Source organism: Conger conger, chromosome 12 (genome assembly GCF_963514075.1).
Source record: "Conger conger chromosome 12, fConCon1.1, whole genome shotgun sequence".
NCBI lineage: Eukaryota > Metazoa > Chordata > Actinopteri > Anguilliformes > Congridae > Conger > Conger conger.
In genome coordinates, this window is record NC_083771.1 from 19,856,098 (window position 1) to 19,870,714 (window position 14,617).

A 14,617-nucleotide genomic window follows, 5' to 3' on the forward strand; every position below is an offset into this window, starting at 1 on the left:
CAGTTTATCTCACACTCAAAGCGCTTCACGTTGATGAGGAGGAAACTCATCTCAACCGCCACCAATGTGTAGCACCAACCTGGACGATGCACGGCAGCCATTTTGCAGCAGAAAGCTCACCACACCTCAATGAATTAGGAAAGGGCACAATGACATGAGATAATCGCAATCCTGTTGTTTCTTTGGCCTCATAGTGCACTTATAATGTGTGTGGCCTGTACCAGTACCTGTGTGTATCTGTGTGTTTGTGTCTGTGTGCACGCACCAGTTCTGGGATACTTTTAAAGCAGGGTTTCCAAAACTCAGTGGCGGTTGGTGAGCTGAAAATTGGTGGGGTCAAAGCTTTCCTTTAAACTGATTTTCATTCATTTTGCTTGATTAAAAAGCCTGCTTCTCCACATTTTTCAGCTCACCAGCTGCCGCTTCCCAAACTGTGGGTCGCCCGCTCTGAGGCTGGGGTTGCCTTAAATAGTTTGGAACATTTAAAACAAAAGAAAAAAAAAAACATTTTTTGTCTCTTTAAAATATGTGAATGTAGGCTACTACAAGTTGAATATCACAACACCCCAACTATAATAGAGCAATAGGGTATGAGAGGCCAAAGTATATTGCCAATATAGCAGCAGTGTAAAACAAGGGCCGATCCGCTTCAGGATTTTGTACCAACTTCTGCTCTTAATTATTGATTAGACATTTGTATAAGCACCAGCTACAGCTACAGACTGCAAGTGTATCCTAAAGATTGTACTGTATTGCTCAAGTACAGGAGTGAACCAGCATCATTTCTAGACAATGTCAGAAAAATAAATTCAGGAAATTGGTTGAAACAAATAGCAGCATGCAGGACCGGAGTTGTGCACCCCTGCAATAGTCACAGCTAAAGGGTGTGGTTAGGCAGCTGGCACAGCCAAGTATACTCATGTGCCTCAATAAAGCTGGTGAGTAATCTGTATTATCTGTAATCTGTGATTACAGTTATTTATTTTCATCAGAAGCATGCATTCATATGTGCATACCAGATATACGTCTTCGGGTGGGGTGTTGGGGTCACATAAATTTGGGAACATTTCGTACTGAAAAAAAGTTTGGGAAACCCTGCTGTAATCCTTTGGACACCTGTAAAATTTCTCCACACTACTGATATGAAAACATCTATTTTCAAGTGAAATTATTCTTTTGAAAATTGCTTATTTCTGTGGGCATCATGTTTGGCTTATGATGCGGACTTGCTGGCATCTAAAGAGTTCAGATCTGTGTTCATCCCAGGACTGGTATGCATCAGTGCTTTTTTGCTTTTAGCCAGTGAAGATATTTTAGGTCCTGTTGATGCTGCCTGAATTGATAGCACTCCTTTTGGCGTGTATCAAATTCTTGGGCCAACTTCCACTTTGTTTTTTTGTTTTTTTGTTTTTTTTTACTAAATGCAGATGATGGCTCGTTTCCGTGCCAAAACCACAGACCTCAACCCATATGCAACAAGACTGGAAAATACCAAACACACCAAAGGTAAGCACAGTTTGTAGCATTATACTTAACCCCTTCTAAAACTGAGAGATCTAGGGTGGTCTTTCACTGTTCTCAGTTTTTAAAAATGGTTTATCTAATAGGTAATTCCTCATGCAGCCCAGGTCTCTTGTCTTTCAGAAGACCTGTCTCAATCAGAAAAGGTCACGCTTAGGCCTGGATATGATATAATACATAATATACAAAAAAAAAGATTTTTGCATATTTCGCTCACTTGATCTCCAAATCAAAAGTTTCAGTTCCGATATATGATTCTACTTCCGATATATTATGTGATATATTATAACTGCAGACAAAGATAAGTTTTGACTGATGCTCAAACCCAATGAGTCTGAGAAGGTAGTATATTGTTGCGTTGTCCATTATGTCAGCACTCTTTTAACTCCAAGTTCCCTTCGTTAATCTTCCCTGAATGCCTTAATGCTATCTTTAATGGCTGTGTCTTGGCTGTGTTGCACCAGACACACACATGTTGATTCCTACCAAAGGTTAAGATGGAATAACCACATCATACAGCCATGTCAATGCAGAGTACCAGGCAGAAATATGCTCAGAGAACAGAAAGGGTCAAATAAACATTTTCATTTTTTGATGACAATGCAACCAATAAGCAGTAAATAATAAATCTACAGCAATACATTCTAAAATATTTTTTCAGAAAATGAACATTATACTTAACTTAACTAATTATAAAAACAAAAGCTATTTATAATTGACATTTAAAATAGGTAATTTATAAGTGTATTGATATAATGCACAGAATTATTACAAGCTACTGAAGCGGGTGACAAACTTCCTTCAAAAATAGGTACTGTGTTTCCTGCAAAACAATGACTATATTCCAATTGTAACAACAGTAAATATAATCGTAGAATATATAGATCGTAACATTGATATTTTATTGCACAAACGGTAAAACCAACAAGTAGCCTATTATAATAGCACGATTCACATTAGTTTCAGTTCCAGTTCGTCCTCAATTGCAATAAATATCCTCAGCCCCAGAAAGTGCACTTTCACCTCTTAAACCATCAACTTCCTTACTAGAATGAAGTGAGTACTAGGTTTGAGTGGCAGTTCTACTGACAAAATTACAACTGTGGTGTAGCATGTTCTCAATGCTGTTTTTTCAGCTGCTACTACTGGTGGTGAGGAGACAGTTGTTAGCAACAGTTGTTGGCATGAGTTTCACCCACAACCCCAGTCACAAGTCTCCCCTGCATGACAAAAAGAGATAATGATGCTCAGAAATAAGAGAGCATTTCCATTTGCGGTTTGCTTGGCCCATATTGTAGCTTTGATTATTTTTTATAAAAATTTGTAAGATGAATGATGTATCTTTGACTATGACTACCTCTGAAGATAATGGTTCATCTCATAAGAGGATGCAAATAGGTTTAGTATTAATATCAGCTTTCAGGAGTGTATGTTTTTCACACATCTTTGCTCTTTAATCTTTAAATCCCATTTTCTCTTTCTGACTGAGACTGAGCTTTGAGATTCAACGAATGTAAACTTGAAATATGCTTCACCGTATTACCATATCAGTGATTCTCAGGTACGATGATGGTTTTAATATCCGGGGTGGGGGACACTAAAACTATCATAGTACCTGCAAATCGCCGAGCTGCTTGGATTAGTAAGGGTAGTGACCTTTGACCTTTGTGCATGTGCCTGTGACTCTTCCGTCAGAGGCCATGCCCATGGACACGGAGGTGTACGAAAGCCCCTACGCAGATCCGGACGAGCTGAGGACGGCCACCGTCGACAGGAAGCAGCTCATCCTGGAGGACGGGGAGCTGGGATCCGGGAATTTCGGAACGGTCCTCAAGGGCGTCTACAAGATGAGGAAGTGCGTTCCCCCGCTGTGGCCCTCACACAGGGCCTTCACTAAACATCCATTACATTACATTACAGGGCATTACCAGACGCTCTTATCCAGAGCCACGTACAATGAACAAGTGTTTGCTCTCTGTGAGGGGCGTGTTGAATATCTATTCAGACCTGAGTCAAAAACCTAAAATGTAGTATTCGTGCTAGGGTGAGCCCTACAGTCCAGGATCGACTGGCAGGGTTTGCTGGTAGCCCTGCATAATTCTGTAATCTGTCTACTGTGTCCTGCATTTTTTTTAATTTTCTTTTTTATTGTCAAAGCACTCTGGGCTGCTTCCATTGCATGAAAAGTGCTTTATAAATGAAGTTTATTATAGTATTATTATTATTATAATTGGCTGCAGTGTCTCCCAGGATTGAGGTGGGTTCAGCCCACAGTTAAGCTGTGCCTTAGCATCTTCCTCCGCTCTGGCTCCCCCTTGGAGAAAAGGGAACTAAAAAACGAAACAAAAATCACCCAAATTCGAAAATGTGTGTTTAAGAAACCTTGGTGAAAAGGATTCTGCTACATGCGTGTTGTTGGCTCTCCCTGCAGGTCAGAGAAGCAGGTGGCGGTGAAGATCCTGAAGAACGACGACAACAACGCTGCGGTTCGGGACGAGATGTTGCGGGAGGCTAATGTCATGCAGCAGCTGGACAACCCCTACATCGTGCGCATGATCGGCATCTGCGAGGCGGAGAACCTCATGCTCGTCATGGAGCTGGCCGACCTGGGCCCCCTCAACAAGTTCCTGCAGAAGCACAGGTAACGTTCCACCCCATAACAACCCTCACACTGGGCCCCCTCAACAGGTTCCTGCAGAAGCACAGGTAACATCCAACCCCAAAACAACCCTCACACTGGGCCCTCTCAACAAGTTCCTGCAGAAGCACAGGTAACGTTCCACCCCATAACAACCCTCACACTGGGCCCCCTCAACAAGTTCCTGCAGAAGCACAGGTAACATCCAACCCCAAAACAACCCTCACACTGGGCCCTCTCAACAAGTTCCTGCAGATGAACAGGTAACATCCAACCCCAAAACAACCCTCACACTGGGCACTCTCAACAAGTTCCTGCAGATGAACAGGTAACATCCAACCCCAAAACAACCCTCACACTGGGCCCTCTCAACAAGTTCCTGCAGATGAACAGGTAACATCCAACCCCAAAACAACCCTCACACTGGGCCCCCTCAACAAGCTCCTACAGAAACACAGGTAATGTCCCATCCCAAAGCAAGCCTCACAGAGACTCAAGAGATTGAGTATCATGTTGTTCATTGCTAGCCAATACAAGCTGCCAGACCAGGGACCTATATCACGAAGCAGGATTACTGACTTAGCTAGATAAATACCCAGAACAGCTCTTTTTCTTGTTCCAGATTTCAGAGTGTCCCAGGCTTTTATCCTGCTAACTGTAATCCTGCTTAGTGCTACAGGTCACTGGCCCAATGGTTTAACCTTGTACTAACCATTAAAGGTCCCACAGAAGAACAAGTGTGTCCCTCAAAATGCCCTGTCAGATGTCTGCTCGTCCGTTGAAGCCAGTCTGTGCTTAGTAGTATAGTATGCATTTTAAATACTTCATTTTTTATTCTGTGCATTTGACCCCCAAGTCCCTGTTCTTCAAATACATGCTGAGCAGTGTTGTCTCCAACAGAGACATAGCAGTGCGAAACATCACAGAGCTGGTACACCAGGTCTCCATGGGGATGAAGTACCTTGAGGAGCACAACTTCGTCCACAGAGACCTGGCAGCCAGGAACGTCCTGCTGGTGACCCAGCACTACGCAAAAATCAGCGACTTCGGCCTTTCCAAAGCCCTGACTGAGGAGGAGAACTATTACAAGGTACAGTGCAATGTAGAACATACTACAAGATAAAGTAGAATGCACAAGGTTCTACAAGGTAGAGTAGAGTAGAATGTACAACGTACTATACGGTACAGTAGAATGCACAAGGTAGAGTAGGATGTACAGGGTCCCTGGTAAAATTCCAGCTGAAACCAGCCTAAGCTTGTCAAGCTGGTTTAAGATGTGCTTTCGACACTTTTAGCTGATCAACCTGCTGTCAACCAGCTGACCACCAGCTGACTCTACCAGCTTAATCAGATTTGTCCAGCTAAAGACCAGCCACAGACAAGCTATGATGATCTTGATCTTTTGACAGCATAGTTTAAGAATACGCTTAAAATGTCAGCTGGGATTTTCAGCAGGGATACTACAAGGTAGTGGGGTGAGCTTCCCACTGCAGTCAGAACAGCGGAATCCCTGTCCATATTCCCACAAAGACTGAAGACTTCGGACAGGGGCCACGGCTCCTCTGACCCCCTTCTCGATAAACTTTTTTTCTCACTGTGTACCTCTTCCAGGCCAAAGGTCACGGAAAATGGCCGGTGAAATGGTACGCCCCAGAGTGCATGAACTACTTCAAGTTCTCCTGTAAGAGCGACGTGTGGAGCTTTGGGGTCCTGATGTGGGAGGCCTACTCCTTGGGACTCAAACCGTACAAGGTACAGTGGTGCCTCCGGGAGGGGCAGGGTTCCCAGTAAAATGACAGCTGTGTAAAAATGCCCAAATCCAGAACCCACTGAGAGAAGAGGGCGCCGCTTGGACACGCCCGTGAAGTCAATGAACACTGACACCAGCAGGTGCATTTACAGATCCACTGTGCAGAACCCTGGGGGTCAATACTATGTAGCTGAAATGCACACTATGCGGGATTTGTTTCCTCGCTTCACTCCTGTGTTTACGTAGAAATCACCGTCGTCCCCCATTCTCAACTCCGACCCCCTACACCCCCAAGGTGACTCTGGCCGTTGCACACTACCGTGTGACAGCAATGAGCTCAAAAAACCACAGTCTATTATGATTATTATTATTATGATTTGTAAAACGTCTGCTTTAGTCGTTACTTTCCAGAACTTTTTTTTTTCTTTTTTCTATTTAGCTAAGTTAGCTATTTAACTGGTGTTACTCCTGCTTGCATTTATCAAGCTTAGTTGAAGCTAAACGTGAGTGGTGATGCTAGCCACTGCTGCTAACACCAGGGTCTGCTCTAGCCTGCCTGGATGGAAGCACAATTCTGTAACATAGGAATGCATACAGTATTCACAAACAAATTAATTAATTGTTGCTTTTTATTTTTGTTCAATTTTATTCTGAAAGTCTGGGAGTCTAGGCATGAGCTCCCTGCCCAGGAGAGGAAATAAGCTGGTTGCATCTTGGGAAAATATAAACAGTAGTACTGTGCAATGGGACCCAGCTATCATTGCCCGCCAGCTGACCTACAAAACAGAATTAAGTTAGCTAATAACAGCCGCTATGCCTACTGTAATGTTACCAAATGCTAGCCAGCCATTTGCTTAATGGTTAGCCATCAAATCTAATCTCTCACAAACCCAGCTCACCACTGTAGTAGCCAGTCCATACACATCTCCTCATGTCCTCCTCCTACTCCTTCTATTGGACCATAGAGCATATGATTTCAGAGTATTGGACACATGTTTTCAGATACAGTGCATAAATAAAAAAGGAATTTTTGGAATAATAAATATAAGTAGGCAGGCGAGGTATTGGGCAGAAGTGAACACAGATGCAGGTTGTCAGTGTATGATAGTAATGACTGAGCATGTTTTTGTTTTATAAAAAACAAATATGCATAATATGCATTTAAGTGCTATAAAATCACATCAATATCACATCAACTTTTATCAATCGTATTTAAATGACACACACACACACACAGTATGGGAACAATCCAGTGAAATTTATTAAGGAATTTGCATTTGAGATCAATAAACAAGTCGCCAATCAAGCTTTTGTTCATAGTATTTACATTTGCGTACTGTACGGTATGTTACCGCGTTTGTTCTTGTCCCCAGGGAATGAAAGGGGCTGAGGTCATCCAGATGATCGAGGGCGGAGGGAGAATGGACGCCCCGGCCAACTGTCCCCCGGAGATGTACGAGCTTATGAAGAAGTGCTGGACATATAAGTAAGTCACCGAGAAACCACCCAGCACTGCCCTAAACCGTGAGCTGAATCATGCTCTTAACACAGCCGGCCTGTAGCATAGTGGTTTAGGTGCATGACTGGGACCCGCAAGGTCAGTGGTTCGATTGCCGGTGTAGCCACGATAAGATCTGCACAGCCGTTGGGCCCTTGAGCAAGGCCCTTAACCCTGCATTGCTCCAGGGGGGGATTGTCTCCTTAGTCTAATCAACTGTACATCGCTCTGGTTAAGAGCATCTGCCAAATGCCAGTAATGTAATGTAACACGTCTATTACAGAAGTGTCAATTTAGATATACTGTGTAGATATCTAATATGTCCAGGCAGTGTGCGATAATATGTAATATTGCTGTCATGAAAAAACGTTGTATCTCGTTTTGGTATTTTAGCACAAACTGATTTTCACATTTTCGTCCAGCTCAATGTTACTTTCATTGTTTTATAACGCAACACTAACACACCAACGCAACTATTAAAGTTGGTTCAAAGTCGCAGATGAGTAACATATTGCTGCATTCAAAACAAGTCATGACATACAGTACCATCATACTGTATCGGAAAACCTGTTCTGGTTGATGTCAAAATATGTCACCAATGTTGTTAGTTAGCAGGTTAGGGCAAATGACTTTAAAGTTATCTTCTCTAAATAATGGTTACTTGGGGAAATGTAAAATGTTAAAATTACCGAAGAACATGTGAAAACATTCAGAAATATATAACATTTACTGATATTTCAACTGAGGAATTCCAACATCCTCCTTTTAATAATGATGTGCAGATGTGAAGCCTAGAAGCCTGGGAATTGCATGGAGGTGTAAGGTTTTATGTGACATCCTGTCACAGAGCAAAGCTACCTTCTAGCATTTTGAACCGAGGTGCATTACACTCTGCTTAAAGTGACTCATTCCAACAAGACAATCTTTCTTAACCAACTTGTCTGTAAACTTGTCAACCAAGCCGTCTTTTTAGATGATCATTTACATGTGAAATGGGTTGCACCCAATTCTGCAAATTGCAAGTGAACTTAAAAGTCACCTACTAACACATGTTCAATCTTTAAGAGGTACTTACCTATTTGACATTCTTTTTAATGTTTTTTTTTTTAAACAAGCTGCTACCAGTTTGACCACTGCATGTTTTTCTTTCCACCAATGTTTGACACATATAATATATATTGATTATTGTATTAGATTTTAAACCTCTACATTAATTAGCACACTGCACTGCAGAGGCGGTGTATCCTTTCTTTGACGTGACGTGTGTGCTGCCTTTATGTTTTTCAGGGCGGATGAGAGACCAGGATTCACTGTTGTTGAACCCAGACTCAGGGACTATTACTACGACATTTCACAGTGATCATATGCTTGGCTTCCCACCAGGGGGCAGTGTTGTACAGCAGTCAGATGCTGGAAATGAAGATCCCTGCTGCAAATATAGTGTAGGGTGTTTCTGTCCTCCTATTGAAGGTACATTGCCTGAGTTGCTTTGAAAAAATATATATTTATAGTTCATGTAAGAATGTAGATGTGCGCTAATCAGGTAAGTTCCAAATGTATCACCTGAACTGGAAACGCATAATACTGTAGAAATATTCAAAGATATATATTGCAACTGCACATTTGCAATTATACGGTAAAACGGGGTACGGACTGAATACTCTTAGGCTATTTTTTGTTATACTGTTACATTTAATTTGTATGGATAGATTTGAGATATATTTGAGTTTTCCGAATATGCATTTTCATTGATTTTAGCTTTTAGCTTTATTGTTTAGGTAGATAGTTTTTCTTCTTGAAATGACCTTTATGTAATGTCATGCGTCTGGATTAGTGGTTCTCAATTTCATTTTGCATAATTGTGTGGCACAGTCTATCATTCCAGGCCCTATATCTCCCTGGCGGTGAAACAAATCAACAACTTCAGTTGCTTACAGTAAGGCTTCTTACAGAGACACTGTCACAAAGACACTTTACTAGAAACCAGGATATGGGAAAACTGAGGAGGCACAAGCCTGAGCCCCTGAAAGTCCAGCAAGTGAGGCAGAAATGGGGGCGGGGAGGGGGCATTAGACCCAAGGAGGAAAATGGGAAAGGGGGAAAGTGAAGAAGTTTATCATTACAGTGTTCCTGGCCTTCCCTATCGCTGTAAGAATTCTACATGTCTTACTATTCAGAGAAGGAGAAAGCCAGGCACTCCTCTATGGAGCACACTTAATACAATGCCTGTCTTCCATGGCAATTCCAATGTGCAATGCATTTTCGGAAATGGTTCATTGGAACATGCCATGGAATAACGGCATTTTATTGATTGTATTCTATAGAATATACTGAATAAAAGTGCCTTGATTATTATTATTTTAATTTATTTTTCTAAGAGCGCCTTGGTTTTTCTTCTCTCTGTTCCTTAGTACAATGCAAAAGAGCACCTTCCCACCAAACAGACATCGGTTAGATGTCCAATCAACCTGAGCCATGGAGGTTTCTGCAAAGTTCATTAGTCGGGCAGAAATAAAGAGGGGGGGTTCTGTCATTATCCACAGGCGTAGGATAAGGTGCCGTACTCAGGTAGAGCTCCTTCCTGTATTTTTCTGGGTTCTACGTTGTTACTATTTGATGCAGTGGTTGAGAACTACAGACTGTGTTTTCTTTCCTGATACAGGTTTACTCATTGCTTACGACATGTTCAGGCGTTTTTCTACATTATCTGTCATTACTCTCTGTGAAAAGAAAAGGTGCAGAATGTTGATTGTGAGTTGGGGTGTCATATTAGTTCTGCTGATCAAAATCAATTGCTGGAAAAGTTGCTCTCTAGCATCACATGCATGTAGTGTATCATACTAAGGTCAAACAATGTTCTTTTAAGCTTGTCATAGAGTTCACCAATAAGAGGTTAGGTGTAATAAGACATTTGTATATTATACTGTTAAATCTATCATTATACTGTTAAATCTAATCATTTTGAATAGATGCTCAGATACTGTCTAAAATGGGGGGAATATCTTTCTTCAGCTGATTGTAAAAGTAAGTTGTTGTAAAACTATTATAATGCAGATTTTTTATTTTTTGCAAGCTGCAGGGTTTTTTTGCAGAGGAGTTTCCACGTTACTATGTAACCATGTTAAGTCGACATCATCTGCTTGGAACCCCAGAGTCAAATCTAAAAAATGAAAATACAGTATTCAGTATAGTAACAGTGTCGGTAATTCTATTTTCATGTTCAGTCCAAATGAATAAAACCGATATTGTCTTGTGTATGATGTACAGAGCAATGGAAAAAAGGGATATGCGATACAATTGCATGTGCTTAAAATAAAAATGCTTTATTTTAAAACAATGGTTTTGCTGAGTGAATGGTGTGTGTCGGGGTTGCCAACTCTCCCACTTTTGTTGCGGGACACAGACTTTCAGGCTCTGTCTCTGTCTTTCTTGCTCCCACTCTACCCAATGTGGAATAATTGTATTATGAGCAGGGGCAGCTGATGTTGCCATCTCCTGACTGAGAAAGCCACCCAGCTCCTAGTCCAGGCGCTCGTCATTCCCCGCCTGGATTACTGCAACTCCCTCCTAGCCGGTCTCCCAGCATGTGCCATCAAGCCCCTCCAGCTGGTCCAGAATGCTGCAGCCCGCCTGATCACCAGTCAGCCCAGGTCGGCTCAGGTCACTCCGCTTCTCATTGGCCTCCACTGGCTTCCTATTGCCGCACGCATCCGTTTCAAGGCCCTAGTGTTGGCATTTCAGGCTGCTAAGGGGACTGCCCCACCTTACATACAATCCCTGATCACTCCCTACTCCCCAGCTAGACCACTCCGGTCTGCCAGCTCTGGTCGCCTTACGGTTCCCTCTCTACGTGCACCTGGCGGTCGAGCTGCACGTTCACGCCTGTTTTCCGTTCTGGTTCCTCAGTGGTGGAATGACTTGCCTACCACTGTCAGAACAGCAGAATCCCTCCCCCTATTTCGACGCAGACTCAAAACCCACCTTTTCAAACTCTACCTTAGTCCTCCCTCCTGATTTCCCCTGCCCCTCCTTTCTGATATCCCTATCCTTGTCTAACCCCCCCCCCAAAAAAATAAAATAAAATAAAAAGGCACTTCTGATGACAACTATGTTTAGAACAGCATTTCCTGTGTATTTTTCTAGTTTCTGGATGTGATGCTCTGACTTATGGTAGAACCTATGCACTTGTAAGTCGCTTTGGATTAAAAGCGTCTGCCAAATGACTAAAATGTAAAATGTAAATGTAGTATTCATGCAATGCAAATAACGTGGCGTAATCTCCACAAAATCACTTGTGTCATACCAAAGTGAATGTCCCTTTAAATCCCCAATTTCATATTTAAGCTGCAATTAATACATTCAAAGTAGTGTATTATGTTATGCTTCAAATTAACATGATGCAGTATGGTTGCAGTATATTTAACCCAAGGTTGAAGGATACCACATGGAGTCAATACAATGAATTAAGAGCTTATTTGTGATGGCACTGTCAGTTGGTCATTCGTGCATACGCGTGCTTGGCCCCCTTAATTGCTGCTTGCTGCTATATTTTAAAAGGTTTGTTTTTTCTAAACCAATAGATGCGAAGACTCCGCTCCTCAATGCAGGATTACCGTACTGTACAAAAAATATATGGCCATTCCCCAAGATGGCCACGGGAGGGCGACAGCTGAATGATTCATTCAGCGTATTTATTTATTTCATTTTTTTTAATTGGCACGAGCAAGTGTATTAAACACAGCTGGCCATTTACGAGGCTTGAAGCCAACTAAATACATATTGGAAACCGTATCCTTAGAATATAATATACTCAACTTAGATGTGCAAATTTTAATTGCGCCTCAATATCGACAGCCTTCATGGTCTTTTGTTGATGGGCTAACGAAATTAATTCCAATTTACGCGTTAAATTAACCCGTCATGGCATCGGGTACAATCTCTAAGGTGCAGATGCGCATACGAATGGACGACAGTTTGCCATTAAATTGGCAAAAGATGAAAGGTCTGTTTAGAGAGTGATAATTATAATAATAACAATCATTATCATCACCAGTGTGTCCACTGTCCATTTCTGGTGCATTCTATGCACTTGGTTGTTGCAGGGGTTTCCTTCCCCGGGTAACAAGGGCTTCTCATTCTCTGGGCGCTCATTCTGAGCCCGATGAGAGAACGCTCAGTAGTAGGTCGGAGCGGTGATGCAGCGCGACGCCGAGGCGTTATCAGTTTAGGAATACTGGAGCACCCCTCGCGGCGACTGTAAACTGGCTCGTGAGAGAGCGCTTGCCTGCGCAAAACACGCTCCCGTTCATAACTCCGACCGTGCAGAATTAGGCAGCATCATTCGCTGATATTCCATAGAGAGCCGGCGGACTCACAGGTAAGTGGGTTTTTAGCAATGCTTTTCCCCAATGCAATTTGTTTGCCGCAGCTCAGTAATTTGGCTCCGTTGAGAGGGTGTTGGCTTTACCCAGTTGAACGGTTTGAACAACGGGTTACAAAAAAAGAACAATGGTAGATATAGTGGACCAGCACAGCCGATGGTCTATGTCTATTCGATCTGCTGCGCCTGTTTCTATTTTTGAGCATGTCGTGGGAAAGTGGATTTTATTTTAATCTGAAAACGTCATTTGGTTCGAATTGTCAAGGAATGTAGTTGATTGGATATTGGGGGTCAGCACTCCCCTTACTATGTGCAATGAAGGCTCACAGTGCAATGAATGAAAACGCATTTACACACACACACACACACACACACACACACACACACACACACACACGGGTTCATGTGCAGGGACATATAAATATGGTTCGACTGAATGAAATAACCCTGAAATGGTGATTTCTTCTGAACCCTTTATTTTTGGTGAAATATAATGTCAGTGGTGTTACCCCTTGTTCAGTATGCTGAAAGAAACTATTGTAAAGTGTCCTGCATTTTTTCATTTTATTTATTTATTTATTTATTTATTTACTTACTTATTTTTTTGTGGGGTGAAGATTCTGCCGTTTATTTGTTAACATGCTGGCTCATGGGCTGACAGGTGAATTACGACATTCTCATCAAATCCGGTTTGAGCGTCACTGTTTCCTTGTCTTCTGTTGGATACTCCAACCGTCTATACCTAGGTGAAAGGCAGGGAGAGTGAGGGGCATTCTTATGTTTTCTTCCCCTCACTGTTACAGAAAAAAATTTTCGGGGAGTACCTGGGTGTTGGCGTTATTTTCATAGCTCCTGGAGCTCTGAAGGGGTAGGTTACTATTCCCAGGAACTCCAGCTCATTTTGGGGGAGTAGGGGGGTTGGGGGTTAGGAGTGGTCCCTCCCCCCCAAAGCTTTGCGGAGTGATACCAGTGGGCCCCTTTAGCTCTGACAGCTGAACGCCTGCAACCCTTCTGGCTGCCTCTCCATAAACACTCAGACTGCTTGCTGATTGGTCAGCAGCCACAACTGCCTGGACTTAGCCGCAGAGTGAGTGAGTGAGTAAATGAGGAAAGAGAGAGAGAGAAGGGAGGGAGAGAAAAAAGAAAGGGAGTAAGGGTGGTTGCAATGAGAAGGATGGAATGAGTCAGTCATGAGAGAAAGAGAGCTCAAAAATTGGTATAAGGCAGCAGACAAACAATATTACAATATGCCTGTGTGTTTGTGTATCTGCGTGGGTACGCAAGGGTGTGTGTGTTTGTGTGTCTGTGTGGGTACACAAGGGTGTGTGTGTTTGTGTGTCTACGTGGGTACGCAAGGGTGTGTGTGTTTGTGTGTCTGCGTGGATACGCAAGGGTGTGTGTGTTTGTGTATGTGTGTGGGTACGCAAGGGTGTGTGTGTTTGTGCGTCTGCGTGGGTACACAAGGGTGTGTGTGTTTGTGTATCTGCGTGGGTACGCAAGGGTGTGTGTGTTTGTGTATCTGCGTGGGTACGCAAGGGTGTGTGTGTTTGTGTATCTGTGTGGGTAGGCAAGGGTGTGTGTGTTTGTGTATCTGCGTGGGTACGCAAGGGTGTGTGTGTTTGTGTGTCTGCGTGGGTACGCAAGGGTGTGTGTGTTTGTGTTGGCGCGTGTGTGAGTGCAAGGGTGTCCGATTAAAGTGACATGGAAGTATAATAACAAAAAACCTATACCAGGGTAAGGGGGTTTAAACTGGAGTGAAAGTGTGTGCGTGCGCTGTGTGTGTGTGTGTATGTGTTTGTGCATGTGTGTGTGTGCGTGTTCGTATATGTG

At 42.8% G+C, this 14,617-nt stretch overlaps 2 protein-coding genes across 3 annotated transcripts in view; both read left to right on the plus strand.

Moving 5' to 3' along the window:
* The window catches only part of syk (spleen tyrosine kinase), a 35,279-nt gene extending 24,535 nt beyond the window's left edge, over nt 1–10,744 (plus strand). For both annotated transcript variants that reach the window (XM_061262926.1, XM_061262927.1), the window contains 7 exons: nt 1,428–1,506; nt 3,217–3,376; nt 3,953–4,162; nt 5,060–5,249; nt 5,771–5,911; nt 7,283–7,395; nt 8,695–10,744. In XM_061262926.1, coding sequence (XP_061118910.1) covers nt 1,428–1,506; nt 3,217–3,376; nt 3,953–4,162; nt 5,060–5,249; nt 5,771–5,911; nt 7,283–7,395; nt 8,695–8,767 — 966 coding nt within the window. In that variant the 3' untranslated portion in view covers nt 8,768–10,744. The remainder of the gene's footprint in view (nt 1–1,427; nt 1,507–3,216; nt 3,377–3,952; nt 4,163–5,059; nt 5,250–5,770; nt 5,912–7,282; nt 7,396–8,694) is intronic.
* Nucleotides 10,745–12,603: 1,859 nt separating this feature from the next.
* The window catches only part of LOC133105625 (rabphilin-3A-like), a 45,825-nt gene continuing 43,811 nt past the window's right edge, over nt 12,604–14,617 (plus strand). Inside the window, exon 1 of the mRNA XM_061215839.1 lies at nt 12,604–12,784. The gene's annotated coding sequence lies outside the window, so the exon portion shown is untranslated. The remainder of the gene's footprint in view (nt 12,785–14,617) is intronic.